The 27,818-nt window shown below is 49.6% G+C and overlaps 1 protein-coding gene across 4 annotated transcripts; it reads left to right on the top strand.

Moving 5' to 3' along the window:
* The first annotated feature begins 308 nt into the window (after positions 1 to 308).
* Positions 309 to 27,818, top strand: POGZ (pogo transposable element derived with ZNF domain). 4 transcript variants are annotated; one of them, XM_052665044.1, is made up of 18 exons: positions 309 to 411; positions 7,385 to 7,509; positions 15,480 to 15,655; positions 16,225 to 16,333; positions 16,918 to 17,211; positions 17,958 to 18,164; positions 18,725 to 18,834; positions 19,176 to 19,510; positions 20,043 to 20,197; positions 20,421 to 20,521; positions 20,975 to 21,121; positions 21,945 to 22,076; positions 22,409 to 22,578; positions 23,140 to 23,280; positions 23,780 to 23,839; positions 24,135 to 24,247; positions 24,947 to 24,971; positions 25,086 to 27,818. In XM_052665044.1, exons 2-18 carry the CDS (start codon positions 7,386 to 7,388, stop codon positions 26,656 to 26,658), a joined length of 3,972 nt encoding a protein of 1,323 aa, XP_052521004.1. In that variant the 5' UTR covers positions 309 to 411; position 7,385; the 3' UTR covers positions 26,659 to 27,818. The 4 variants fall into 4 exon arrangements, with proteins under 4 accessions (XP_052521004.1, XP_052521001.1, XP_052521005.1 ...); XM_052665041.1 differs by having other exon boundaries at positions 21,942 to 22,076; XM_052665045.1 differs by having other exon boundaries at positions 310 to 411; positions 16,918 to 17,097; positions 21,942 to 22,076.

Below are 27,818 nucleotides of genomic sequence, written 5' to 3'. Positions count from 1 at the left end.
GACAGCGGGGATGGGGTGACGGGCTGGGGCTGAGGACGGGAATGCGCTGGGGTGGCCGCGGAGTCTCCGCGGACGAGCGCAGCCCACCGCGCATCGCTCGCGCCGCTCCACCGCCCCTGAGGAGGCGGTGGCGGAAGCCCCGCCCCCCGAGTGACGTCACCACAACGCCCGCCAATCCGCGCGGCGCATCGCGGCCCGGCAGGAAGTGACGTCACCGTCTCCCTCCGCCGCCCGGTCCCCTTTTTGTGTGTGTGTGTGTGTGTGTGTGTGTGTGTGTGTGGAGTGCGGCGGCTCCGCGTGTATCCCCCCGCGGCGGCTCCTCCTCCTCCCGCCCCCCCCGGCCCTCCGCCCGCCGCCCGATGCCACCTGCGCTGCGCTCCCGGGGTTGAGGGACCGCGCGGAGCGGGGAAGGTGAGAGCCGGGCGGGGGGTGGGAGGAGGAGGCCGCGGTCCGTTATGTGCCGTGGGCGGAGGGATCGGGGGGAGTCGGGGGTGAACCGGCTCCAACCGCCCGGGGATGGGGGGAGGGGGGGAAAGAGGGGCGCACACAAAGCGGGGGAGGAATGGGGGGGGCGGGGGGAGGAGCCGCCGTGCCGCGGGGCGGAGGGATCCTCTCACACCCCCCGCGGTGATGCGGCCACGATCCCTCCGCCCCGCGCGCCCCCCCGGAGCTCCGCCGCCCCCCCCCACATCGGTGGGCGGCCATGTTGGCACCGGGGTTATTTTTTCTGCCTTTCTCCCAGGCGCGACGCTCTCAGCCCTGGCAGGGGCCGCGCTCCGTGCCGAGAGGCCCCTCCCGAAGGCCTCGCGCCCCCCCGAGCCCCGCTGCGGCCTTCGGCCCTTCCCCGCCCCCCGGCGCTCAGTGGTATCGATGGGGGTCGCGGCCCTCCGGTCTGCGCCGTCCCCGCGGAGCCCCCCCCGGGCGCGGGGCGGTGCTGAGCGCTGCTTTGTGTCCGTGGCTGTCGGTGACACGGAGCGCCCCTGCGCTGTGCCCGTGGTGACCGAGCTCGGGGCTGCGGGCATGGCAGTGAGGGGCTGCAGGAGGGGCCCTTCTGGTCCAACGCAGCCGCCAGACCAAGCCTTTCAGTCCACGCCGTTCACTGAGGGGTCTGGAAGTTCCCATCCAACCCCTTTGCTAAGCAGTACCTTGCAACCCAATCCATTCCCTATGGGAATCCTCTTGACTCGAGCTGTTTGCTGAGGGATCCCTTCCAGCCTGGTCACAAAGTGTTCGCTTCCAACACAACCCAACTCAAGCCCTCCCAACCCAACCTGAGCTATTGGCTAAGGGCTCCCCTCTGACACAACCCATTCCAAGTCTGTCTGGTCCCACACTTCTCCTGGCTGCACCTGCTGAGTCTGGGTGTTTGCTTTTGAGCTGCTTGCACTGTTTTACTCAACATCACGCTGTGGTGCTGCCTTTCAGTCCCAGAGAAGCCTGGTGGCTGCAGTGGGACAACCCAGCTCTGCATCCCCTGCCCCACTCTGTGCTGTGTCACAAAATGTGTGCAGGCTTGCACTGCCCTGCACAAAACTCATGTCACACAACAAAATGCATCGCATTAGTTTTATTAGCCTGGCTGTGGTAGCAGCTGTCACCCATGGTGAAATGGGGGAGAGCATGCAGGTTGACATGGGGGTAGAGGTTTGGGGATCTGTTTCTTCTTTTAGGAAAGGCTTTGTGGGGAAATAGGAATTCTGCATCTTCCCTGCGCTGAGCCTTGCTGTGTGCTGATGGTTTGAGGTTGCTGCAGATGGGAAGTTTATGCCATGCCTGGGTATAATTTTATCTGCAGTCGTATTGTGCCTAATAGCAGAAGTGGGGCTGTCCCGCAGCGCTGAGCTCTGTCTGGGCCAGGGGTTCTGCACGTGTTGCTCACAGATGGCACCGTGTTGTGGATATATATATGGCTGTGTTGTTTGTGTGCACGATCCCACAGCTGCTTGGAGACTGTCAAAGGATGAGCGACTGCCTTCGTTCTGACAGACCTGCCCCACGCTCCTTGCCATTTGCAGGAATGGAGCTGCAGACAGCTGGTGGGCTCCAGAAGCAGCTTCAGGGTAGTACCGTGGTCACAAAATATGTCCCAAATGTTCAGCAGAGCTGCGGAGACACATAGCAGAAAGCGGTTTGTTTTCATCACTCAGCACTTCCAACTTTGAGGTAGATAACAATCATTAAAATTGAGTGTAATAATAGATTTTAATTAGTAGCATCACACACATCAAAGCCTTTAATAAAATACAGAGGACTTTAAATGAAGGCATTCATAGCAAATTTAATATGGCTGTGGACGAAGTTGGGTACCCAGCAGAGCACAGAGCAGATTCACCTCGGTGTGAAGGATTGGCTGCCCAGCCTCCACCTGCTCCCTTCTTTCAGAGGTGTTGCTCATGATGAATGGCCGAATAAACACTAATGAAAACATCATCCAACATTTTCATCACTGAGATTATATCAGCTCGAAGCTGTGCCAGTTATTCATTAAGAGCCACCGAAGAACATTATCTTTTCTTCAGGGAAGGGATCGCGGCGTGTCTTGACAGCAGGAACCTTTATCACAGGATTCATTTGCATTTAATGTAACCTCATCGGGTTCTTAAAAAGTGAAGGTGCGTTCCTTGCCATTGAGTATTTCTATATGAGCATTATTAAAAGTGAGTGAGAAAAGTAATAAGACAGGAATTGTGTTGAGCCTGCACGTCCACCAAGGTTGGACAAAATGGAGAGCAGCGGGCACTCGGAAGTTGGTTTGTGTATTAATTTCTACCTTGCAGTGTGTTGAGTCATCTCCAGCTCGTCTGTAGGTCTCTTAGGAGCAGATCCTCGATTTTACGTCTTAGATTTTCTTCTCCGGACCCTCAGCATGAAGGTTGTTTTATAGCAAGCGGTGATGAAAATTGAAGGGTCAATTAATTCTTAATATGTATTTTTCTCACTGATATTTTTCCTTAGGGAGTTGGTGGAAAGGATTGATACGTTGATAGCATTTGAACCGCGCTGCAATTAAACCTTCACTAGCAAATCCAGGCTGGCGTAAAGCCTGACAAACTTCTGGCAAGGAGTTGAGAAAAGTTTGATGCTGAGCTGGGATTTCCTGGGCTGCAGCTGATGCACAGAGCTCAGTGCAGCACAGCTGTGCCACATTCATGCGGCTCAGCGCACAGGGATGCGCTTTGCCTTGCAGCCCTTTCCTGCAAGCAGCCGTTGCAGAGCTCCCATCCCCTGTGGGTGGATCGCAGGGATGATGTTTCTGGCTTCCCCGGGCCGGCTCTGTCCCCAGCCCCTGCAGTGCTGCCTGTGGGGCTCTGTGAGTCACCTGTGCTGAAATGCAGTGCTGGGAGATGCGTGGCGTCCTGTCAGGTCCGTGAACCATCCCATAATTTCCTCGGTCAGCAGTGGGTGCTGCGCTGGAGGTGGCTGAGACTGTTGGGTGCTTGCTTGGTAGTGCTGTGTGCTGCTGCTTGGTTGGCTCTGATTGCTCAGGTGCTTTTAGGTCCTAAATTCATGTCAGATGCACAGCGGGGAGCTGGAATGGAATGGTCTCTCAGCTCCCTTCCAAGCCAAGCTGTCCCGCAGTGGCAGGCCCCGTGCTGCTCCTTTGGCTGTCTCTCCAGTGGTTCATTCTGCAGTGGTTGTACAGCGTTTGTGCCATAGTGGTTCTGTACAATCGCACACAGAGCTGTAAGTTGGACTTCTTGTGAGACCGGCTGCATCCTGCAGTGTTGATGCTGTGAATGACTCCATGTGGTGCGTGGAGTACAGATGTGCTTGAACACGAGTTTGTTCCTATCTCAGCGAAGGCAGCGCAACCAACCCAGAGCGCAGAGCAGCACTGACGTGCCCGCATCCTTCGCTGCTCCCAAAACTTTGGAGCAGAGCTGTGCAGCGGTTGTGTTAACTCAGTGCTGGGAAGGCAGGCTGTTGTGGCGGCAGCCCCTGCCCCTCTGGTAACAGCCCACCCCTCCTGCTGGTTCCCATTGAGCAAAGCTCCTCTTTCTGCTTCACCTCCTCACCTGTATGAGGCAGGATGCTCTTGTTCCTGACCTGCCGGCGTGCCCTCGGGGCTGCGTGTGCTGCAGATGGCTTCACCCAGTAAGCAGAAATTGGGCCACCAGTGGTGCCCTGACAAGTACGGATGTATTTATACTTCTTTTTTTCTTTTTTTTTTTTTTAATTAAAAGCCTTAGAAAGTGAAGCTCGTAGAGCAAGAATAGCGCGTCCCATCATGTGAATTCTGAACGAGGCATTAATTTGAAGTCCTTTTTAAAAGTGGTGTGTGTGTACCCAACATAGTATGTCATAACTTGTTTGTGTCAGATAAATCAAGCTGTGAATGAAGCTGTAAATGCAGACACACATCCTTTGGAGATGGCTTCAATGGGATGCAGCTGTGCGGCTCTGAGCACAACCTGCTACCCACAGGTAATGGGAAACGCTCCCACCTGATCCTCCCTGCTCACGCTGCTGGGAGGTGAATCCCTTGAGTTGAAACCCGTGGGATGGAAGCTGGATGCTTTGTTTGCCACCTCGCTGAGGTGGATTTAGTGCTTGTTTGGTTTATTTCTGTGTTTTGGAAGCTTGGGAGCTGGCGATGCTGTGCAGCGGTGCCCTGTGCGAGGTTTGTCGTCTCTTTCCAGTTGTTGGATGCTGGGAATCCAAGAGCAGCCCCCAGTCAGGGCTGTCTCATACCTTTCCAACCACGTGAGAGCGTTCACTGATAATGAGATCATTGGATCTCAGACCAGATTCCCAGTCTCAGCTGAAATTACCGTTGGCTAGGATTTTTATTATTACTATTGAAGGAGGCATTGGAGAGGAGGATTTCTCCCTTAGGGTGGGGAAATCTGTAACGATTCAGCGCTGCTGGATTTCCCCTGCCAATGGCAATCGCTCCGATCAGCTGCTGTGATCAGCCTCAGGAATGTGATGGCTGTTGGCTTTTCCCCCTTGTGTGGCGACAATGAGCACAAACCACAGCTGATGGAAATGAAGGATGTGTGTCCTGCAGTCCTGCTGGTGTTTGTGTGGGGCTGAGACTGGCGGTTCCAACCCAAGGGAGGGGAAGCACCTTTCTGCGAGGCTCGATTTCTCCGCACTTTGTCATTTTATTCTCTCTTTTTTTCTTTGGCATCCGTATTTTCAGCTGCACATCTGCCAACTGTGTGCTGAAGAGCTAAACGTGGAGCATTTATCATTGGGATTAATCATTTTACTGAGCAAAGGCTTCTTACATCCCGAAATATTCGAGATCAAAGCTCTGAAAAACAAAGCTGTTGCATTATAGAAGAGAGGAGACATTTTCTTGGTTCGGTTGATAGAACAGATGAAATATCTGCGCATAATGCAAGTTGGTGTCAGAAGATTCGTGTAACTACAGCCTCTTTAGCATTTTGTCTTTGCATCTTCTGAATAATTACGAGCTGCTGAATAATATATTTCTCCCAATCTGCGCAAAGCCTCCCTAACCTTCCTGCGGAGACATTTGTGCGCGCTTTAATTAATAGATGGGGTTATTTATCCTGTCTGGAGCTGCCCATCCCCGTGGCCGTGCCGTAAGGAGCGGCTCCTGCTGTCAGTGTCGCCTTTTGCAGGAGGAGAAGCTTTGTGCGAGGAGATTCCCCACCACGGTTTTGATTCTGGAGGTTTCTGCAGAGCAGGAATACAGAAAACCATAAATATGTATCGTGGGTCGGTCAGCGTTGGAGATCAGCGCGTCCATCTCCTAGGAGATGCTGCCGGGTTTGATAAGATTTTGTAATTAAACAGAAGTTAACGGGCAGAGGGGAGATGTGGCTCCTTTGGTTCTTGCCTCCCCTGTAGCAGATTTGTGCACAAACCCCCGTTTCGGAGCTGCATTTCTGGAGGCTGTTCCCATCTCGTTTGTCAGCCAGAAATAATTTCTGCCTCTTTTGTGTTGTTTTTCTTTTGTCTTAAACAGGAGGAAATTTGTGTTTGGTGCAGTGGGTGAGGGCTGAGCATCGGGAGTTTTATTTCACTTGTTGTAGAGCCTTTCACGGCTCAATTCCTGCTTCCTATCCTTAAAATGCCGTTACTGCTTTTCCTAATAACAAAACTGCAGTGGGTAAAAGGAGCCGGAGATGTCTTTGAGGTGCCGGATGACGTGCAGAACGAGAGCCTTTCTGAGTGCTGTGCAGTGCACGTGGTTAATTGCTCCTTGGGATTATGACAGCGAGTTGTGATTTTTTGTTGTAGAATGAACTTCATTTGATGAGAGACCGGCATGTTTTCTTCTGTTGGCTGTTCTTTTTGGCTCATGGATCACAAGAATCCTGGGCACGTGAAATGCCCAATGTGAAACGTTGTGCTCACACTGTGCTGATCAGCAGAGATTTGGGTACGTTGGGGTGAGGTGGCCTCTGCTGGGTTAGGGGTGTTCTGTGTATTCACAAGAGCTAATGGCTGTCAGTTTTGAATTGTTTCCCCAAGCAGAGTGTCCTTGCTGTTAGCTGAAGTGCAGAACTGCCTGCTAACAGGGGTGTAATTCATACCAAGACGGGTCTTTCAGTGTCCCCAGGAGGGCACTGCTCTCACTCGATGCTGCGTGCGCCTCTTTTTGCCCATCTGTCTTTTCTTAGGGATCCAGGGCTGGAGCTCCGTGGCCCCTGGGCTGTGCTGGAAGCTTTTCTTGGGGCTAACGTGGAATTTCTGCTCTTCAGTTTGAACACTCGGTCCTTGTTTCCAGCCCAGATCTCATTCCACCTGCAGGGCACTGGAGGCTGTTGATAACTGTGAACTGTGGGTGTAATTCTGACTGGGTGGTTGGAATGTCTGAAGGAACCCTTAACTTCAAGTGCATTCAGGTCTGTATTTCAGTGATGTCTGACTTGGCTGCAACCCCAGCAGAAAACACCTGGCTGTCGCTGCAGGCAGATCCAGAAAACCTGCTTGGTGCACAGTGGGCTCAGAAGTACCAACAAACTGGGAAGGCCTGGAGAGCATGGCAAGAAGTGCTGAGGGTTGTGATGCCCTGCACTGGCAGTGGTGCACCCAGGGTTGGGTTGGAGCAGACTTAGAGGTTGTGGTCGGATATTTGGTCTCCTTTGTGTATTGGCAGTAATCTTAGAGTGCTCAGAACCATGAACAGAATAAAAGCTGTGATTATTTACCCCAGTTCCTCACTTATTTTAAGGTTCTGCGGTTGGGACAGTGGATTCTCCTTTTGAAGCCGGTAAGTTGGTTTTGTCATGCAAGAGGGGAGGCGAAAGCACTCCAGTTTTAAGTTAAAACCAAAGGCTTGCTAGGCAAAGATCGCTGAATTTCCTGAAAATAATAATTCTGTTGTTAGAGTCGTACTTACAATAAAGCTTTTGCTGCCTGACAAAACGCAGTTACCCCATAAAGGGTTTTCTTTTTTCTGCAGGATGGCGGACACGGACCTTTTTATGGAATGTGAGGAGGAGGAGCTGGAGCCATGGCAGAAGATCAGTGATGTGATTGAAGATTCTGTGGTTGAGGATTATAACTCAGTCGATAAAACTACTACGGGTAATTAACTATTTTAGTCCGGAATTATTCCAGCTCTGGGTATTAAGGGGAAATGGCAGTGATTGGTTATGTCTATCCAGTAAGTAGTTGCGTTTGATAGCTACGAATCCTGTTAACAATGTAATAAATGCCCATTTTTGAGCTCTTGTTCCAGCTGTGCAGGAGTGAGGTTTCAGGAGGTGCAGAAACCTGGGGGGAGATTCATGCCATGTGGCCAAAGTGCTGCAGAATTGATAAAAGAAGAGCAGGGCGTTGCTTCTCATTGTACAGGGTGCTTCAGGAGGTGCCGGCACCCAGCAGCGACTCTTTCAGGTCCTCCTAGCAGTTCTGAAGTGGGTGAGGTTGACAAGGATTCAGTGGGTAATTGTGTTTCCTCTGTCTTAACTTACATAGTCACGGCAGTGAGATTGAAGCTTGATCATTGTTCCTTCTTTAGCCCATTATTTGGGGTAATCGGTTCCATTCTTTTACTGTCACCTGTTTTCTGTAAATGGAAAGATGCTTGGCTTTGATGTTCAAAGTTTGTGTTTAATGTGCAGGTCAGCAAACGTCGTTATCTGCTGGCTGTGTCAGATGTGTAGAGCAGTAATTGGGGGCGTGGAGGCTTTGTTTTCCAGCAGATGATAACTCTGTAAGGAGCTCTGAGTAAAGTGTGAGAGCAGCGCTGTCGGATTGCTGTTGGTATCAGTGCCTTGAGTTGGGCTATTGCACCTATTTTGTACAAATTAAAACTCAACAATTAACGTTTTACGATTTAGGAATTAAAGCATGACTGTCATTAGGAAAAAACATTCTACTGTCCCTTTGGTTCTTCCCAAGTACTTGGGTCTGGTGCATGGTGAAAAGAACACTTACCCTAGAGAAGCGTGTGGGTGAAGTTGACTGACCCATGTAATAAGTTAGGCTTTTGTTTAGCCCCTGGAATTACTTTTTCTTGCTCTTTTAGTTGAGGTTAAGCGTGCGTCAGCTTAATATCTAGAAGAAGAAATGGGGCCATCTTGCTGTAGGCCTGGGGTTCCACGTGTCTCGTGGTCCTGCAGTGATCCAGTGTGCAGTGCCGTGGAAGCATTCCTGGAGGTTGGTGTTGTTAACGTTTGGCTGCTAACTTACTGTGTTTGTGGAAGGATTTGGCACCTGGGGCTTTGGAGAGCTGGCTGCTAATTGGAGCTGCTAATTGGAGGTGAGCTTGTGGAGGGTTTGCTGACTGCTGTCAGCTCCTGCTTCTGGCCTTCATACAGGGAAAGGTCCGTGAGGAGCTTGCTTTGACAAAGGGTGTTTGGAGCTGGTAAGGTAGGAGGATGTTTGTAAAGAGAAAGGCAAGGTAAGAACTAAAAACAATGACTGCTCATGGTCACCGTGCTGCACCGAGATGTGTTTGCATGAGTAATGTGTTCTAACTGCTGTGCTGACCAAATTCCAAGGTGAATAATTCCATTTCTTTAGTTGTGAAAGGGTTTTGTGGCTTCAGTTCAGAGGCAGCTTAAGCAACCTCTGTGCATAACTCAGTGCTGAGATGGAAAGTGTCTTTAAGTTCCTTTGGGATGTGTAGATCTGCTTGTCAGACTCGCTTAAAAGTCACCGCTTCATTGTTAGTAAAATTTGATCAGACACAAGTAATGAGAAGCGCATCGGTTTCAGATGGTGCTCAAGTGCTCAGAGCCCCTCTTGGAAATGTCTACAGAGTGCCTGGCACTGCGAGCACACGAGGTGTCACCATGTAGTGCACTGGTGATTGATATTTCATAGCTCTACTAATAGAAGTGAATGGAGACAGGTGTTTAAATCTGTTACAATTAACAAAGACCTGGTGATAACAGTGTGCCAGTTAGATTACCGCTTGAAAAAAGAGGAAAAATGTGCATGGCTACTGAAATGCATCGTTAGCAGATATTTTGTTTATCACTGTAACATTTGAGTACTCTAGTAAAGTTCAAGGATCTTGCTGATGGAATCGGCTATCCATGGGATCTGCTATCCGAATGACTCCTGGATCCTGTAAAACCGGTGGAATTTGTGACAAAGACCCATCCAGATTGGATTCCTGCACCTCTTAGATTCAGAAGGATTAGGCAGAATCACAGAAATCTTAAGAATTTTTCTTTTTTCCTTTATTTTTTGTTGTTTCAAAGGAGTCACAATAAGCTCTTGGCTTAGGAAGCCAATTTGGAGATTGAGCATCTACCTCGAATCTGTAGTGAGGAAAGGTGGGAAAGGAAAACAAGTGGTGTTGATTCCATCTTCCTTCCTCCATCCCTTGCTGTGCACTGAGTGACGATGCCTGCATGGTCTGTGATCTTTAAGATCCCTTCCAACCCAGCCATGCTGCAATTTATCACTTTACTCTGTGCTGGAGAAGTGGAATCACAGGCTATTTGTGTTCATCTTATTGATAATTGTATTCTGAGTTGTGGTCAGAAATAGTTGGAGAGGTAACACCTGTGGTCTTTAATCATTAATTAAAGCTATGGGCAGGGATGCAACTGGAAATGCCTGCAGACCTCAGAGGTGTGCATTGGTTTGTTTTGGAAGGGAGGAGGGAGGGCAGTGACCTTTGCAGCCCTGAGGCAGCGTTGCTTTGCAGATGCACAGAACTCGGGGCTGCAGAGCCAGGCCAGCTCTGGTTGTGCTGCTGAGACAAAATGTTCTGCATCTTGGAGCTGTTTGTCTCAAGCTGAGGTTGGTGCTGTGGGTTGGCTCTGCGTTGTTCTTATCTGCTGCAGACTGGCAGGAGGAACGTGGTGCTGATAGGCCGTGTGAAAACATGCAGGAATGCACAGCTTTGCCCTTGGTTTGGTGATAGACACTGAGATTCTGCAGGGTAAAGCAGGGAAACACGCTTGGTTGTGAATCTTTGTGGAGCACTTCAGCTTGATGGTGGAATTAATCCTCCTTTTGATGGTATCCATGCAGCAGAGGATGGATCCTGTGAGTGGTGGTGGGCTGATGGTTGGACTTGGAAATCTTGGGGGTCTTTTCCAGCCTTAATGATTCTAGGATTGGGTAGGCTTGATGGGGATGAGTTGGTGGCTGGACTGATCATAGAGGTCTTTTCCATCATTAATGATACTGTGAGTATGGTGGTGATGGTTGATGGTTGGACTTGATCTTGGAGGTCTTTGGGACCAACACAAACACAACTCTTCAGCCTGCAATGTGGCTTTTTCTTTCAGAGCTCCATGTTCTCTGAGCTGCTGCCATCTCCTGTCCTGCAGGGAATCCTTGCTGGCTTTCTGCCAGTGAGGATTTGGTGTGGCCAAGTGCCCCGGGGGCATCGGTCCCTTCTGCAGCCCATGCTGGCCCAGTAACCAGGGGTCACATCCCCCACAGCCTCACTTTGACTGCAGAGCCGTGGGCTGTGTCTGAGCTGTCCCGGCTTTGGGCAGTCTGGTTTTTTATGCTCATGGCTGTCATCTTGCATTTTGTTTTACGTTAATTAAGAAGACTTACAAGCTAGGGCTGAAAAAGGCCCATTAAATCTACCCATTCTCTCAGTGTAAGGTTTTGTTAAGCTTTGTTTTGCTTTTCCCCTCCAGGATGTAAATCACTGTGAGCCAGCCTGGAGCCCTAACATTTATTGCTTTCTTAAACCACAGCATCCTCCTGCATCCTAAATATCTGACTCCCAAACTGACTGACCGTACGGCCACAAACATGCACCCAAATGTCCCTGCAGCGTGCTGTACTGCTCAGCAGTGCAGAGGTTCGGGTAGGATATTAGGAAATATTTCTTCTCTCCAAAAGTGGTGATGCATTGGAGCAGGGAGGTGGAGCTGCTGTCCCTGGAGGCGTCCAAGACTGGGAGCATGGTTAGTGGCCATGGTGGGATGGGTTGGGGTTGTGCTTGGGCATCTCAGAGGTCTTTTCCAGCCTTAACAGTTCTGTAGGTGGGCATGGTAGCTTGGGTTGGCTGCTGGACTTGGTGACCCGAGAGGCCTTTCTCAACCTTAATGGCTCTGTGTCAGACCAGCAGCTCTTCTGGGCGACCAGAGCAGCGGGCTGGATGGGAATGGTCCCACATCCAAAAGTCAAGAAGGAAGATTTCCTCACTGATGGCAGAAGTCTCTTTTAGCTAATCTTTTTCCATCTTCCTGAATTTCATCTTCAGATTTGTTCCCTGCAGATTAGTTTTAAAATGTCTCAAATTACTGGGACATAAAAGGAAAAAAACAGTGAAAGCTAAATATATTTGAAGTGACGCTCGGCCTAATTTTTCCTTTTCCTAATTTCCGCTGTGTGCTGTTAGCTGTGCCTTTTCCACTCAAACCAGTTTGCTACGTTCTGTGTGTGTGCACAGCTCGCTGGTGTGTGTCTCTGTTGTTACAGTGCCCCAGTATCCAGAAAAGCACTGTTGTTGACAAGAAAATGAGATGGGAGCCCTGCTGCATGTCCCCCTGACAGCATGACTCCTTTCTAATAATTCCACCATCAGATAACAATACAGCTTACATTCCTGCAATTCCTTTTGCAGGAATCAGAAAGTGCTTTTGATCCTGGAAATGCAGAAATGATGGAAGGAAACTCTGCGCTTCCACGGACCGTGCGGTGAATGCGGGGCAGTGTGAGGTGAAGTTGGGTTAGATGGGAAGCAAGGAACCTTCATCTGGTTTAATCACCATCTGCATCCGCACTGTGTTGCCAGAAGGAGCCTTGGCCTGGCGGGTGCTGCATTGCAGCCCCAGTCTCACTCATGGGTGGTTCTGAGAAGGCTTTGGTGTCCTTCTAAGGGAGGTTGTGCTGCTGTGAAGTTGGGTGTCAGGGAAAGGCTGTGCCCCAGAAGGCTGTGGGATGGACCCGAGCTGCTGGAGCTCAAGAAGCATTGAAACTTGCTTCAATCAGAAGCTTGTTTCATCAGCTGGCGTCGCTCCCCTCAAAGGAGCAAAATAAACCATTCCCAGGAGCTGCCTGGAGGATGGAATACGTGAGAGGCCGTAGGAGAAAGAGAAGAATGTAACTTGTTCTTCCTCAGCTGATTTCTGCCGTGATCTTCTCGTTCCCCTGAGGTGAAGTAGTGAATCTATGCACATCTGTGTGAGCTCTAGGTGTCCCAGGACCTGCGGAAGCCTCGTGGATCTCCGTGGAAGCAATCTAAGAGGAGCACTGATGCTCTCGGATGCACTGCTCCAGATTTGTCATTCTCACTAATGAGAGCCTACAGAAAATTGGGCATACAGCTTTATCCTTCCTGGCTACAATAAAAGGAGTTGTGTAAAGGAACTGCTTGATAAAGGGCAGCGTTTCTGGAGAGAACAACGTGGCAGGTCCGTACTCAGGGAAAGGGGTGCAGATCACCAGACTGACTTGATCAGAGCATCCTTGTCAACCACTCTGACTGAAAGCCAAAGCTGTCTTTTGTTAAATGAGCGCAAGTCTTCCTAGATGATTTTCAGGAGCGTTGTGAAGGGATTACAAAGGTTGCCAAACCCACTGTTCTCTGGTTCCAATTCCCTCCTCTCCATCCCTCCTCCGAGACCTTTCCTTACAAAAACAGTGAATGCTGGAATCGCATCATCCTTTTCACTTGGACCCTGGAGCTCAAACAGCAACACTGAGTTTGCACTCGTTGCTTCTGACCCTAAAGAAGCAAATGGTGCCGGATAGGCTGCTTCTGCGTGGTGTAAGCTTCATGGAAGTGTTTGGATCCCGTACACTGAGGAGTGCCAGTCGGCAGCATCCAGACTGTCAGTGCAGAGCATCTTCATTTAAAAGAAGCTGTGTTGGCTGTGGGTCAGAATGTTTTGGCACGCAGCAGGTCTTTTCCTGGATTTCCACATTTGCATAGGAAACATTCTCTTTTAACATCAGCAGTTTCGGTGGTGTTGGACCATTTTGTGTCTCTGAAACAGTCTGGATGCTCTTTCCGTCTCGTAAGCGCTGAGTAATGATTCCAGTCCTTTGGCACAGCTGCGCAGGGCGGTGGGGGCCCCATCCCTGGTGCTGCCCAAAGCCATGGATGGGGTCCTGGGCAGCCTGAGCAGGTGGGGGGCAGCCAGACCCTGGCAGGGCTGGGGCTGGGGCTGTGAGGAGCCTTCTGTCCCAACCGTGCTGCTGTGCTTTGGTTCTGTGAGCTTTAGGGTCCCTTCCAGCCCAGACTGTGCTGTGATTCCATGGTTCTATGATCTTTAAGGTCCTTCACAACCCAGCTGTGCTCTGATTCTATGAAATGCCCAGGGGGAAGATTCCTGTGTGGTTTTCCCCTTCCAGTATGGAAGCCCTTTGCCCTCAAGACATGAATTATAGTAGTAATGGTCTTTAAAAAATAATAAATCATATACTTTTAAAACCTAGACATTATTATTCCTCTATAAGAATCCCTTTGATGTTCCTTACTATGGTTTGAGTTGGGTAAATATGAATACGTGGAAGAGCTTTATGCCAAGAGGTAGAATGGTGCAGAGGAAGAAGGAGCTGAAGCCCTATTAAGTATTGTGTTCATTTTCTGGGTTGTTCAAAATAATAATGGCCTGAATTTTTATTATTATTATTATTATTATTATTATCCCTCCCACATGATATTTAGAAAATGTGTTGTGTTTTATCTATGCAGATCTGTTGCTGTGTGTGAGCTCTGATTTTTGGGTAGTGCTTTGTGGAGCCAGGAGTTGGCCTCAGTGGTCTTCCAGCTTGGAGTATTCTATGACTGTGTGGTTCTTTGGTTTTCTGGATGAGTGCTTTGGTGTCTGTAGACCATTTTGCCTCCTTTCCCTAGCATATGTCCTTCTTCATCTTCTCTTCCCTTCCTTTTATCACTTCCCCAGTGCTCAGTTGTCAGTGAGCGCTGCCAGTAGACGAGAAATCCTCCCAGCTGTTGCTTTGGTGCCACATTTGGTGCCCCCAGAAGTAACTGGGCCGTATTCCAGGCTTTGGATTTCCTCATCCTGTGCAAATATTTCTTCTGGTTGGCAAGTGAGAGCCTGTGGAACAAATGGGATCTTGGCTGGAGGATGCGGACAACAATAATGAGCTGCTGGAAACAGAGGGACCCAACTATATGGATTTTCTTTAGGGTGATCATGGGCCACAAAGTCCCTTGGGCAAACGTGCAGAGGTTCTGGGATTCGTAAGGAAAATGTTATAAGGCAGAGCGGTATCAGAAGAAGCATGGCTTGTTTTTCACTCTGTGATCTTGGTGGGCCCTTCCAACTCACGACGTTCTGTGGCTCTGTGGTTGCAGCTCATCATGGAAAATAGTTGAGGCAGATCTCCGTCCTGGGAGGCTTGACCCAAACAGCTGGCAGTGCAGAGAGCTGTGGGATGCTTTTTGTCTGTAGGTAATGGGGAGTCGGGTGGCTCTAGTGGTGGACATGGGATGTTTGGAGTTGAGTTTCAATCAGGGCACGTCACTCAAATTAAGAGCAAAAGCACTTAAGCCACTCTGAGATATTCTTACGACACATATTATGATTTCGGTGGGAGCCCGATGTTGTCACGTGTTCTGTAATTGTGGTGCTGAAGCATGTCTGGTGCCTCGTGGAAGTTCAGTGCTGCAGTCCTCTTCAAGTCGGAGGATGCTGGACATGGCTTTAGGGGGTTCAGAACTCGTGTGTCCTTCTGGTGCTGGTTAATTGGCACCGAGCTGCCTGGGATTGGCAATGCTCTTCACAGACTTGCACAGCGTTGCACCACGGGCTGGAGTGAGTGGTTGAGCATAAATTTTCCCAGTATCTGCCAGCAGGTGAATTTGTGCTTAATAGTTAATGAGACTAAAAAAAATATTTTCTTTAGCTGCTGTGGTTGTGTTCAAAGGGCGTGCAGGAGCCAGGATAATCAATCTCTGAGGTTGCTCGGAGCAAAGAGTTTTGATCACCTTGTTCTTAGGCAGCTCAGAAGGGAGTTTTAACGCAGCAGATAGAAGGGTCTGATAGTTTCACAAGTTTACTTTTAAAGCGTGCTCTGAAAAAGTCATTCCAGTTCCGCAGAAGCTTTTTTCATTGACAAATACAACTTTTGCTCTATCTCTGTGTTTCTTCTAGCCGGCAACCCTCTTGTTCAGCAAGGCGGGCAGCCCCTGATCCTCACCCAGAACCCAAGCTCGGGTCTGGGCACCATGGTGACCCAGCCAGTGTTAAGACCTGTGCAGATCATGCAGAATGCCAACCACGTCACGAACTCCCCGGTGACCAGCCAGCCCATCTTCATCACCACCCAGGTGGGTGCCCTCGTAGCCCCACTCCTGCATGCAGGCTGGGAAGGAAGGTCTGATGCGCTCGTCCTTACAGATTTCAGCCAACGAGGACATTCAGGGTTGGGCTGTACCAGGCTCTGAGTGTCTGATGGAGCTGTGGGTGCCCTGTTCGTTGCAGAGGAATTGGACAAGGTGTCCTTTAAGGGTCTCTTCCAAGTCAAATAATTCTGTGATTCCACAAAGCAGAGAATTTACCTATCTCAGGAAAAAACTGCTGCTGCGAGTACAGCATTTCAAGTTGAGCTGGGAGAAGACTTCAGTAGGTGCTTAGGGAAGGAGAGGTCAGAGTAGAGGCTGTAAATCAGTAGGAAGGAGGTCCTGCTGTTGGGTAAGGTGCTGCCTGCAAACAGTATGGCCTTGATTCAGTTGATCCCATAGATGATAGTGCTGGGGGGTGCTCTTTAGATTGGTGGATTTTTTGTTTCATTTGTGGTTTTGATTATTTTTGTTTGGTTGTTTTTGTAGGGTAGAAACCTCAAATTGAATGTGCTTGGTGTGTTTTTGGTATGTCAGTGATTACTGTTTGAATGCAGGGATTTCCTGTGCGGAACGTGCGGCCTGTGCAAAACACCATGAATCAAGTGGGAATCGTTCTGAATGTGCAGCAGGGTCAGACAGTCAGACCCATCACCCTCGTCCCAGGTAAGGACTGAAACGATCCAAGCCATGCTTCTGTCATCTTTCTTTACTGAGTACCAAGGACAGATATTACATATTTGAAATATGCAGCTGAAATGCAAACCTTGGAGCTCTAGAGAAGGGGCTTTTCCAGTTCTGTAGTTGATGAAATGTGTGTATTAGTTGCTCCAATTCTGCCAGTTGTGTGCAGCTGAGAGTGGACCCTTTGGCAGCAATAATAAACCGCTGGGCAGATGGGGGTCTTTCAAGTGGAAGGAGTGCCTGCCTCACAGAACATTGTAACTTCTTTCAAAATCACACAGAGTCTTGAGAGGTGTGGCATGTGGGGATGTGGTTTAGTGGAGATGGGTTGGGGTTGGACTTGTTGGTCTTGGAGGTCTTTTCCAGTGGTAATGATTCGATGTGCTCTGATTCGTGTTCAATTCAGGCTGTTTGGGAAAAAAAATTAGGTGCTGAACTTGTAAAACTTTCACTGAAATGAGTGGGAATTTGGGGAGCTTGGCTCCAAGTGTTATAAAACAGATCTTACCCTGGGCAAGGGGTGGACTTTGTTGATTTGACCTCCCTTTATTCATTTCTGTTTGAAGCCCCAGGTACGCAGTTTGTCAAACCAGCAGTTGGCGTTCCTCAGGTGTTCTCCCAGGTGGCCCAGGTGAGACCAGGTACGACCATGCCGGTCCGACCCACCACCAACACTTTCACTACGGTCATTCCGGCCACGCTCACCATCAGGAGCACAGTGCCGCAGTCCCAGTCACAACAGCAAAGTAAGTCCTCTCCCAGCACCTCCACAACTCCTACTGCAACGCAGCCAACACCTCTGGGACAGTTAACTGTGCAGCAGCCAGGGCAGTCCAGTCAAGCTACTAACCCCAAATTAGGTAAGACTTGGAGAAGCAAGGGGACTCGTAACGCTGTCTGTAATTTGCTTTTCAAACATACAGCTTAGAGCTGAAACGCAGAAGTTGAGTCAGAGCTCCTGGGTTCTATTTTTGCTTTGGGCACTGACTCATGCTTCATCTCCTTACCAGCCTGGACGACAACGAGCATCATGTCATAGTGCCCAGTTTGCTTTGAGAATCCCTTAGATTTTGTGTTTTGGAAGATGTTCTGAGACCATCAGTTAGAAGTCCCCAAAAGGGGAAAGTACTGTTTGTTAATCGCTTGTGATTTTGAAAGATAATGAGCAGACAACTAACAGAAACTAGGAACAGGGCTTTTTTTTTTTTAATGCTGAGTTCATGAGTGATAGGATTGCTCAAAAATAGCAACAGACAACTTAAAAAATATATATATTTCTTCATGCAGCAAGTTTCACTTTGTTTCTACCTTTAAGTGGCCTTAATTGCCTACAGCTGCATGTAGGAAAGAAGTACAAGTGGTTTTGTGACCATCAGTATCTTGTTCAGCCCACTGTAGGGAATGGCTCGTGTCTTAGAGCATGATCTGGAAGGGAAATTTACTTGCCCGATCATTCCCCTTCGCTTTGCTGGACAGAATCGATGGCTGGTAGAAGATGAAAGGTAGAAGAGCAAGACAAGAGACATGCAAGTGGGGGCAGGCTTCACCCAGTGCATCAGCTCTTACCAGTTCTTATTAATGCTCCTCTGTTATCCGCCTTTGGCAGTGAGCATCGCGAGCTTTGTGACCGTGAAGAGACCCGGAGTGACTGGTGAGAACAGCAACGAGGTTGCCAAGCTGGTGAACACCCTGAACACTGTTCCCTCGCTGGGGCAGAGCCCTGGCCCGATGGTGGTGTCCAACAGCAGCCCGGTGCATGGCTCCCAGAGATCCAGCGTGTCGGAATCGTCGTCGTCGTCATCGTCGTTGAAAGGTGTGGTGATGAAACTGCTGAGATCTCATTGTTTCCATGGGCACTCGAAAAGCTTTCCCATTCATTCCTGAATCTTTGTCATCCGTGTGTCACTTTTTATCCAGTGGCCGTATTTCATTTGTGGGTATTGCTTGCATACGTTATTTTCCATTCAAAATTATTGATGTGCATATTGGAAATGCACACAGCCGTAGCACTCTGCATGAGGAGGGGAAAGAACCAAATCCTGGCTGCTGTTCCATCACCTCCTTAAGGAGTCTCAGAGTCCTGTGGTTCTTTGAATGCACATTTTGTGTCATCTGTGCTGAGTTTCTGTGTACAGGTAGGGGTGAAGGTGATGGAGAGGAACAGGGCTATAAACTGAAGTGTGAAATGGCCGAAGAAGGAAAGATTAGTTGAGCCTTTTGTTTTTAATTAGTGTAATGTTGAGATACTCCACGTTAAAGATACGAGGGTGTGTTTCAGCATACAGATTGTGGGGAGTTTGCATCCTGGACCTGAGACAAGTAACGATTTTCTTTTTGTTTTGTGTTGTGGTGTTTTTCTCCCTCCTGCTACAGTCAGTTCATCTCCAATCCCCACCTTTGACTTGCAAGATGGTGGCAGGAAGGTCTGCCCACGGTGCGATGCTCAGTTCCGAGTCACCGAAGCTTTAAGAGGACATATGTGCGTAAGTAACCGCTCTGGGATGAGCAGTTTTCCTGGATCAGGGGTTGTGTGAAAGGGAAGAAAATAGCAAAGGAGAGCCTTTGTAAAGTCCACGGCATCCTTCAGGATGTCAGGACCTCAATTGGATGTCCTGCTGGTGCCAGGATTGTTTTTCAATCCTACTGACAGCAAGCAGAGATCTGAATGTTAAATCTGCGTTATTTTTTCCTTCAGAGTTTCCTGGAGTGCACCTGCCTCCTTTTAGTCCTGGTTAGCCTTTGCCTGTTTGCCCTTAATAGCATCAGTAGTTCTTCCTGGATATTTCTGAATGTGTGGCTTTTATTTTCTTTTTTTGTCTTTTAGTACTGCTGCCCTGAAATGGTGGAATTCCTCAAGAAAAGAAAATCTCTCGATTCTGAACCAAATATCCAATCTGCAAAGCCTCCATCTCCAGAAAAAAACACAGCTGTTGCTTCCCCACCCTCTTCCACTCCTATCCCTGCACTGTCCCCACCTGCTAAAGCTCCAGAGCCAAGTGAAGGCGTGGTTGACTCATCCCAAAGTAAGCTCATCATGTTGGTGGATGACTTCTACTATGGCAGAGACGGTGGCAAAGTGAGCCAGCTGCTGAACTTCCCCAAGGTTCCGACTTCGTTCCGGTGTCCGCACTGCACCAAGAGGCTAAAGAACAACATACGGTAAGAGATGCAGTGGGCCACAAGAAGGCTGCGGTGTTCTGGGTGCCTCAGATCTGCAGGAGTGAAAATGAGGTGGGAGCAGCAGTGTCCCAGGTGTCCCTTGTGTGGGTGTGCTTCGAGCCGAAGCAGGAAAGCGAGGAGTCATCTGTCATCACACACTGGGTCAGGGAAAGGTAGAATGGATAAGAAGAATGGGAAGCTGGAGGAGAAGAATGGAAGAGAAGAATAGTGGTTGGGGTCAGAAGTGCTCCAAAGCGCTGTACTACGACATCTCCTCTGTAACTTCTGGAGTTACAGAACAGGGGGTTGCTGGATAGGGGATTTGTGTGCTGGTGTTGGGAAGAGCAAGAAGGAACCTCCTCAGTGCTCTTTTGAGTCAAAGGTTACTTTGGTTTTATCATTCAATCTTTTGGGCCCTTAAAAGTAATGATAAAATGAGTTAAAAAAATCTCCTGGTGTAGCATTCCTAGTGCTGCCAGGACTACAGGTGCAAAATGTGTGGATTTCTGCTCACACCCTTTCTGTTCATAAGATTTATGAACCACATGAAGCACCACGTGGAACTGGACCAGCAGAACGGAGAGGTGGACGTGCACACCATCTGCCAGCACTGCTACAGGCAGTTCTCCACTCCGTTTCAGCTCCAGTGCCACTTAGAGAACGTCCACAGTCCCTATGAGTCAACAAGTAAGCTGGTTTTGCTGCTGTAGTTCTGGGTTTGAGAGGGTTTTTGTCTTAGGTTAATAGCCAAGCTGTTAAGATTAGTACCTTAACAAAAAAAGAGTAGTAATGATTTCTTTAAGGAACTCTTGTTCAGGGGAACTTGGTGTAAGCGGTGGTGTGTTTTGCCTTGTTGTCTTTGTTGACCTCCAGCTGTTAGCTGCTTTTTCTTTTCTTTTTTCTTTTGCAGCAAAGTGCAAGATTTGTGAATGGGCATTTGAGAGCGAGCCGATGTTCCTGCAGCACATGAAAGACACGCACAAGCCGGGGGAAATGCCCTATGTTTGCCAGGTACTAAAAGCCATTTTAAAAAAGAGGGGGTGTCATTCTGGTGGAGGTGAGGCTTTGCGACACCTTTTGTCGTCAGGAGGTTTGTGCTGGATTCTGAACAGAACGTCTCCACCCAGGGGCCCGGCGCTGTCCCTCCAAAAGAAAGGCCCTAGAAAATGATTTTTAATATTCCAACTGTGTTGCATTGACTTCTCTTCCTTTTCCTCATGGATCTGGAGTTTGAATTGCGACCCCTTTCTTTTGTAAGAGGTTTCAGTCAGTTTCCCCAAGCTGCTCTGACTGCTCTGCCCAGTTCGGCGCCTCACTAATGGAATGAGAAAGTTCTTTGGAGCCTGGTTCCAAAACCCCGCTGATCATCGCTGGGGATCTGCACGGTGCCACTGGATCCCCATCCTGCAGCGGTGGAGCTGCATCCTGAGGTTCTTTCAGCACTGTTTCTGCCCACGCCTGCAGGTGTGCCAGTACCGCTCGTCGCTGTACTCAGAGGTGGACAGCCACTTCCGAATGATCCACGAGGACACGCGGCACCTGCTCTGCCCCTACTGCCTGAAGGTCTTCAAGAATGGCAACGCCTTCCAGCAGCACTTCATGAGGCACCAGGTACTGTGTCTGTCCTCGCCTGTCTGCAGAGATTCGTTGCGGGCGCGCGAGGAGGTGCTGGGGCGGGGTTCAAGTGAAAGAGGAGAGGAAAGGAGAAAAGAGAAGAAAGGAGAGAAAACCTGTTTGAAAGAGGGGTTTTGGTGGAAGCTGTGTTCACTCTGTAACAAATGCAATTTGCACGCTGTCACTCTGGATGTTTCACAGGGGTTGTGCTGCAGAGAAGAGGCACTGCTCCTTTAGGAGCAGCACAGGTTGCTGCAGAAAGAAATGTGTTTTTACTGGGCTGTGTGTATGCTTCGTGTGGTGGTGAACCGGCAGCTCTGCGTTCATTGGGGGTTTAACTTTTTTTTTCTTCAGGTAATAAATAAATAATGCTGTACACATGCAAATGCAAATCAGCCTGGTAGCTGAGCGTTCTGTTTCCATGTGTGCTGGTGGTATTGACAACATATTTGATGTGGGTGTAGCTGGAGCGTGCTTGCAGAATGCAGAAGTGTGGCCTGCTTACCAAGTGCCTGCATTTATTTGCCCCCAAAGCCCTCCATTGGCTTCTGGAGGAGGCAAAGGCAGGAAGAAATGTTTCCTCCTAAGTCAAGTATTGCTTTTTTAATTAAAAAATATGCAAAAATAGTGAGATGGGGTCAGTGGGAAGGGAGTGCTGTGCCTGTAGCCCTTTCAGGCTCTAAAAAATTGGGACTAGCTTTGGTTATAGGAGGGAATAGTGCTACTTTTCTTCTCTTTTTTAAAAAGCAAAACAACCTGCTGTGCTGTGGGTCCTGTTCCTCTGACACGGAATGTGTTTCGTTTGCATTTGCTTTAGAAGAAGAGTGTTTATCATTGCAACAAGTGCAGACTCCAATTCCTGTTTGCCAAGGATAAAATTGAACACAAGCTGCAGCATCACAAAACGTTCCGAAAGCCCAAACAGTTGGAAGGATTGAAGCCTGGAACCAAGGTAAGAAACCCCAGTGTCAATCCTGGTTCCTTGGGAGACGCCCGTGGTGTCTTTATGGGTGTGGGCAGAAGAGATGTTTGCCTCATCTGCATCCAGTACATCACGTTTGCTGGCCCAGCCAAGGCATCTACAATTGAAGGTGCCTCAACTTGTTGACTGGATGCCTTCTGTTCTGTGCAAACAGGCTCAAGCCTTCTGTCCTGCTCTGGGTGGAACAAGTTGTGTTGTAGACCCGTTTATTCCCTTAAGTGCCCCAAACTGCCCCAAGAGGAGTCTGAACTGAGATAGCTCGCTTCTGCCCTTGTGCTGTAAGAGTGCTCTGTTCTATGCAGGTGACAATCAGAGCATCCCGAGGACAGCCCCGGACGGTGCCCATCTCTTCGAATGACATGGGGCACAGTGCTGGGCAGGACGCCGTGCCGCTTTCCTCTGCTGACCCACAGCCCATCTTCCTGTATCCGCCCGTCCAGAGGAGCGTCCAGAAGAGAGCGGTCAAAAAAATGTCAGACTTGTTGCTCAATTTCAAACTGCAGAGATTTTCAGGGCAGTGTGGTGGCTCTTGTGCTGCAGCGATGGCTGGTCTGTGTCTCGCTGGTTGCCAAGGAAATGTTATGCCAGGAGAATCTAGCTTCCCACAAAACAACATTAAAGCATGCTACGAAATCTCTTCAGATGAAACTGAAAGGCAGAATTCCCTGTGGCAGGGGGTTGCACATGGCAGGGGTTGTTGGAACTGATGATCTTTGGGGACTCCTCCAATCTGAAGCTATTCTGTGATGATTAATTAGGTGGGCAATTTGACAGAAACAGTGAGACTCCATCTCCAAAGGGCTTTCTGCCCACCCTGTGCCATGCCTCTTTGTCTTCATTTATTTTCATTTATTATCCACTCCATTGTGATGCGGGAGGCATTGAGCCTGACACTGAGGCACCCAAAAGCTTTGGTGCAGGACGAGACCAGTTTATCTTCAGGAAGCTGACGCGTGTCCCTAAACGTGTGTGCCGATGGTGGCTGTAGCTGCAGATGCCTTTCCCACTGACGGCCACTTCCCTCTCTTCTCAGGAGCGTCCTGGGCAGGCAGACCTGCCTGGAGTGCAGCTTTGAGATCCCCGACTTCCCGAACCACTTCCCCACCTACGTCCACTGCTCGCTGTGCCGCTACAGCACGTGCTGCTCCCGAGCCTACGCCAACCACATGATCAAGTAGGTGTGATGGCTGAGTGTCGTGGCGTCCCACAAAGGGGTTCCACACCAGTGCCTGGTCTGTAAGGTGTGCGTTCTGTGTCTGCACAGATGTGGGCGACGGCTTTGGGATAAGATGGGAAAACTGGGTGTGAGAGCTGAAGGATCCGTTCCCCACACGGTGCTGTGGCTAACAGCATGCGTCCTGCAAGCTCGTTGTTCCGTGCTTCTAGGATTTCTTGCTAAAGTCCCATATTCACATGAAAAATACCATTAAAAAGTAAATGAAAAGAAGTTATGCTGTGGTTTTATAAACCTGTACAGGACCTTTGTTAGACCCCATTTTTGCTTTTTTAGCAAAAAATTTTTAGCATTTTTGCTTCTTTAAATACAAGACAAAATAGGAGGATTGAAGCCAGGGTTGGGTCTGTCTTTGTAAACATGCCAGATTTCATATGGCTTTATAACCTTCAGATGTCTGGAACAATTCTGACTTTTCATTAACCCTTTTGTCATACAGCAACCACGTTCCCAGGAAGAGTCCCAAATACTTGGCTTTATTCAAGAACTACACTGCCTGGTAAGGGAAGACTTGTCCTCTCACTTTAATCGCCCGGGGATCTGGTGTGCGTTCATTTCCTGATCTGCCCTGTTCTCTACTTTCACATCTGCTTCTTAAGAAGCACTACTTAATATTTGCAATGCAGCAACGTAGATCAAGTGAAGGCAACCACCACTGCCTTCCAGAGGGAGGTCAGTTCCTTAGGGAGGGGACACTGCAGCGCTCAAGGGTGATGTTTTCTCCCTGATGTGGGCACACACCTCTTGTAATAGCTTAACGTTGGTACAGAGCTCACTTTCTTCTTGTTGTACAGTGGTGTGAAGCTGTGCTGCTCCTCCTGCCTCTTTGCGTCGTCGGAGGGTGATGTGATGGCCAAGCATTTGGTCTTCAACCCATCACACGAGTTCAGCAACATTATTTTCCGAGGTAGGAGTTTGGAAAAGGAGCAGAAGAGTTGGAATAATTAGTGAAAGATGTAATACATGAGTTCCTGGAGCCCAGCTCAAACGCAGCCGATTGTCCCAGCACTCACTGACTGCTGAGCATCAGTGAAATGCAGCTTGGGGATCTTCTGTAGTTGCTGAATGTGTCGCAATTGTTATGGAGATGAGAGCTAAGTCTCCAGTGAGGCTGTCAGCCTGAGCTCAGCCGTGTATCTTAGATCTCAGGAGATATTCCCAGGAAGGAACAATGCAGAGGGCTTCAGAGAGCTGCTCTGTTCCTCTGAGACATCATTGTACCTTTGTGACACCAAGAGGCCTGGAGCAGCTGCTGATGTTGGGCTTTGAATGGGGCCCGGAGCTGCTGCTCCAACCGTTTGTTGCCATTAGTGCAATTTGCAAAACTGAAGGTCATTGCCTACAGCATCTGGCCGAAGTTGAGCTTTCCTAAGCAAATTCCCGGTGTTTATTTCTGATGGGTTTGGGTTTCCGTGGGGTTTTGGTGCTGCTAGCGGGCAGTTGGATGTGGGTGCAAGACCTCTTGGGGAAGGGAAGGGGTTGAATGAGCGTCGGGTTCTTGCAGCAGATGGGGATGCCTGAGCCTTATCTCTGCGAGAGCGCTGTGTGTTTGCACTGACTTCCTGCTTGTTTGCAAAGCCGCAACCGTCTTTGTCTTTTTCTGCAGGGCCTACTTGGATATCACATTCCAGGTAAACTCTTTGTGAACTCTCCTGTCATCTGTTCAGTCTGGAGGTCGGTTGCTTGTTTTCCCCCTGCGATTTCATTTCCTTGGTTTTAAGAAGGCACTGTGTTCTCTCCCCAAGGCACATCCAGCCCCAGGACAGAAGCATGAAGAACACGTGCCCTGCCTATTCCCCCAGTAAAGCTGCTACTGTGAAAACTAAGTCCGTGTTACCCGCGAAGGATGACCTGGAGCCCGAAATGGCACTGGCAGCCCACACCTGGCCCCTGCTCTGCCAGGAGGAAGAGTGCTTGAATATCGATGCTCAGGAAGACGAGCAGCCAATGAAGGAGGCGGAAGCTGCAAGCAGAAAGGAGCAGCTGTCGGTGAAGAAGCTGCGGGTGGTTCTGTTTGCGTTGTGCTGCAGCACCGAGCAGGCGGCCGAGCACTTCCGGAACCCGCAGCGGCGCATCAAGCGCTGGCTCCGGAGGTTCCAGGCTTTCCAAGAGGAGAACTTGGCGTCGCTGTCGGAGGGCAAATACCTGAGCTTGGAGGCCGAGGAGAAGCTGGCGGAGTGGGTGCTCACCCAGCGGGAGCAGCAACTCCCCGTCAACGAGGAGACGCTCTTCCAGAAGGCCACGAAGCTCGGCCGCTCCCTGGAGGGCGGCTTCAAGATCTCCTACGAGTGGGCCGTGCGGTTCATGCTGCGGCACAACCTCAGCATGCATGCGCGGAGGGCGGTGGCCCACGCGCTCCCCAAAGAGGTGGAGGACAACGCCAGCTGCTTCATCGAGTTCGTGCAGCGGCAGATCCACACGCAGGACCTGCCCCTCTCCATGATCGCGGCCATCGACGAGATCTCCCTCTTCCTCGACGTGGAGGTGCTGAGCAGTGACGACAAGAAGGAGAACGCTCTGCAGACGGTGGGGACTGGCGAGCCCTGGTGCGACGTGGTCCTCACCATCCTCGCCGACGGGAGCGTTCTCCCCACGTTGGTCTTCTACAGAGGTCACGTCCAGCAGCCCGCCAACGTGCCTGAATCCATCATACTGGAAGCGAAGGAGAACGGCTACAGCGACGACGAAGTCATGGAGCTGTGGGCATCGCGAGTGTGGCAGAAGCACACCAAGTGCCAGAACAGCAAGGGCATGCTGGTGCTGGATTGCCACCGAACGCACCTCTCGGAGGAGGTACTGTCCCTGCTGAGTGCTTCCAGCACTCTCCCGGCTGTCGTGCCCGCCGGCTGCAGCTCCAAAATCCAACCCCTGGATGTTTGTATAAAAAGGACTGTGAAAAATTTCTTGCATAAAAAGTGGAAAGAGCAGGCCAAGGAGATGGCGGACTCCACGTGCGATTCGGACATCCTTCTCCAGTTGGTTTTGTGCTGGCTGGCGGAGGTGCTGGAGGTCATCAGTGACTCTCCCGAACTCGTGCAGCAGTCCTTCCTGGTGGCCAGCGTGCTGCCGGGGCCGGACGGCACGGCCAACTCGGCCACGCGCAACGCCGACATGCAGGAGGAGCTGATCACGGCGCTGGAGGAGCAGCTGAAGTTGGGCGAGGAGCAGCAGCCGCAGGAGGCGGCGGAGGGAGAGGATCAGCCCCAGAACGAGGAGTGCGCCGACCCCGAGATCCTGCACCAACTCTTCGAGGGGGAGAGCGAGACTGAGTCGTTTTACGGCTTCGAAGACGCCGAGTTGGATCTGATGGAAATCTGAGCACTGATCTGCGAGCTGGTGATCTGGAAAGGGTTGTTTTTTCAATAAATGTTGGATGAGACCATTACACTTCCCTGTGGATTTGTGGGTTTAGGAAATTTGTAGGCGATCACTCAGATAAATAGCCATTTATGCTGTTCATTTATAAGTTTTGTGCTTTTTTAAAGAAAAATCACTGTGTTGGTATTTTCTGAAAATATATTGTGGGTGAATATTTTTGCGTTTTCTTTACCTCACTGTATCATAGTTTTCTGTTTTTATTGTGCAGAAATGTTTTGAATTATACATTGTCAATGTGACCATTTCTAAAGAAAGGAGAACAGATGTAGCTGACGAACCGGTATATAAACCTTTTGGATGTCTTAACACAGGTTGTTTTTTTTTAACACTTGACCCGGAGCTTTAGGTTTCTGTGCTGAATTTAGGTATGAACGATTGCTTTAGCGTGTGAACCTCCTACAGTTGGCCCTTGCGAGTTGGGTTTGGTTTGCTTTTTCTTTCTTTTTAATTTTGTTTTCTTTTAAAGAGTAATTCCTTGGCTTGTGAGCTGGGACGCGGGATCCAAGCACAAGCGGAAGCGTTTTGCCTGCGCAACGCCGGCGATGGTTGTGGAGCCCCGGCGCTGCCGCGCGGTCGGGTCAGGTCGGTCCTCCATGGGAGCCACCGGCAGCACCGCGCTCCAAAGAGTCCCGAGAGTGCAGATGGAGGAGGGAAGCCGAGGCTGCCTTGGTCTTCCCCTGTAGATGGGAGCTAAATGTATGGACCATTAAGCGTTGATTAACGACGAGTAGTTGATAAACGTGCTTTAAGCAGTGGCATCAGACACTACGTTCCTTAGCATTAGAAATCTGATTTAACGAAACAAACTGTGACATGCACAAAAAGAAGACGTTTGTTTTTATTTTTCACTGCCAGCTTAAATTTTTCTACAATTTGCATGTTTGAGGGTTTTTTAATTGTATGTATTACGGTATAAGCGGAAGCATTTTGACATACAGAATTCGGAAGCACCTGCACCTTTCTGTTTCCATAGAGGTTTTGTGAACCTGCCCTATGACCTAAGGAAAGCAGGAGGCAGCATGTGCAGACCTGTAAATGGTTCATCTTTAAAATGTACATACGTGGAACATTTAATAAAACCAGGGAAATGGATTTATAAA

Source organism: Tympanuchus pallidicinctus, unplaced genomic scaffold (assembly GCF_026119805.1).
Source record: "Tympanuchus pallidicinctus isolate F22 unplaced genomic scaffold, pur_lepc_1.0 scaffold61, whole genome shotgun sequence".
In the NCBI taxonomy this organism is placed as follows: Eukaryota; Metazoa; Chordata; class Aves; order Galliformes; family Phasianidae; genus Tympanuchus; species Tympanuchus pallidicinctus.
Note: the sequence above shows the minus strand (reverse complement) of the source record. Positions and strands in the feature narration are given on the sequence as shown.

Coding starts and splice junctions, on each gene's coding strand:
- POGZ (XM_052665041.1), top strand. CDS start 7,386: ATGGCGGACACGGACCTTTTTATGGAATGTGAGGAGGAGGAGCTGGAG. Junction 18,835..19,175: donor CTTTAAGAGGACATATGTGC/GTAAGTAACCGC, acceptor TTTGTCTTTTAG/TACTGCTGCCCTGAAATGGT. Junction 23,281..23,779: donor TACGCCAACCACATGATCAA/GTAGGTGTGATG, acceptor TTTGTCATACAG/CAACCACGTTCCCAGGAAGA.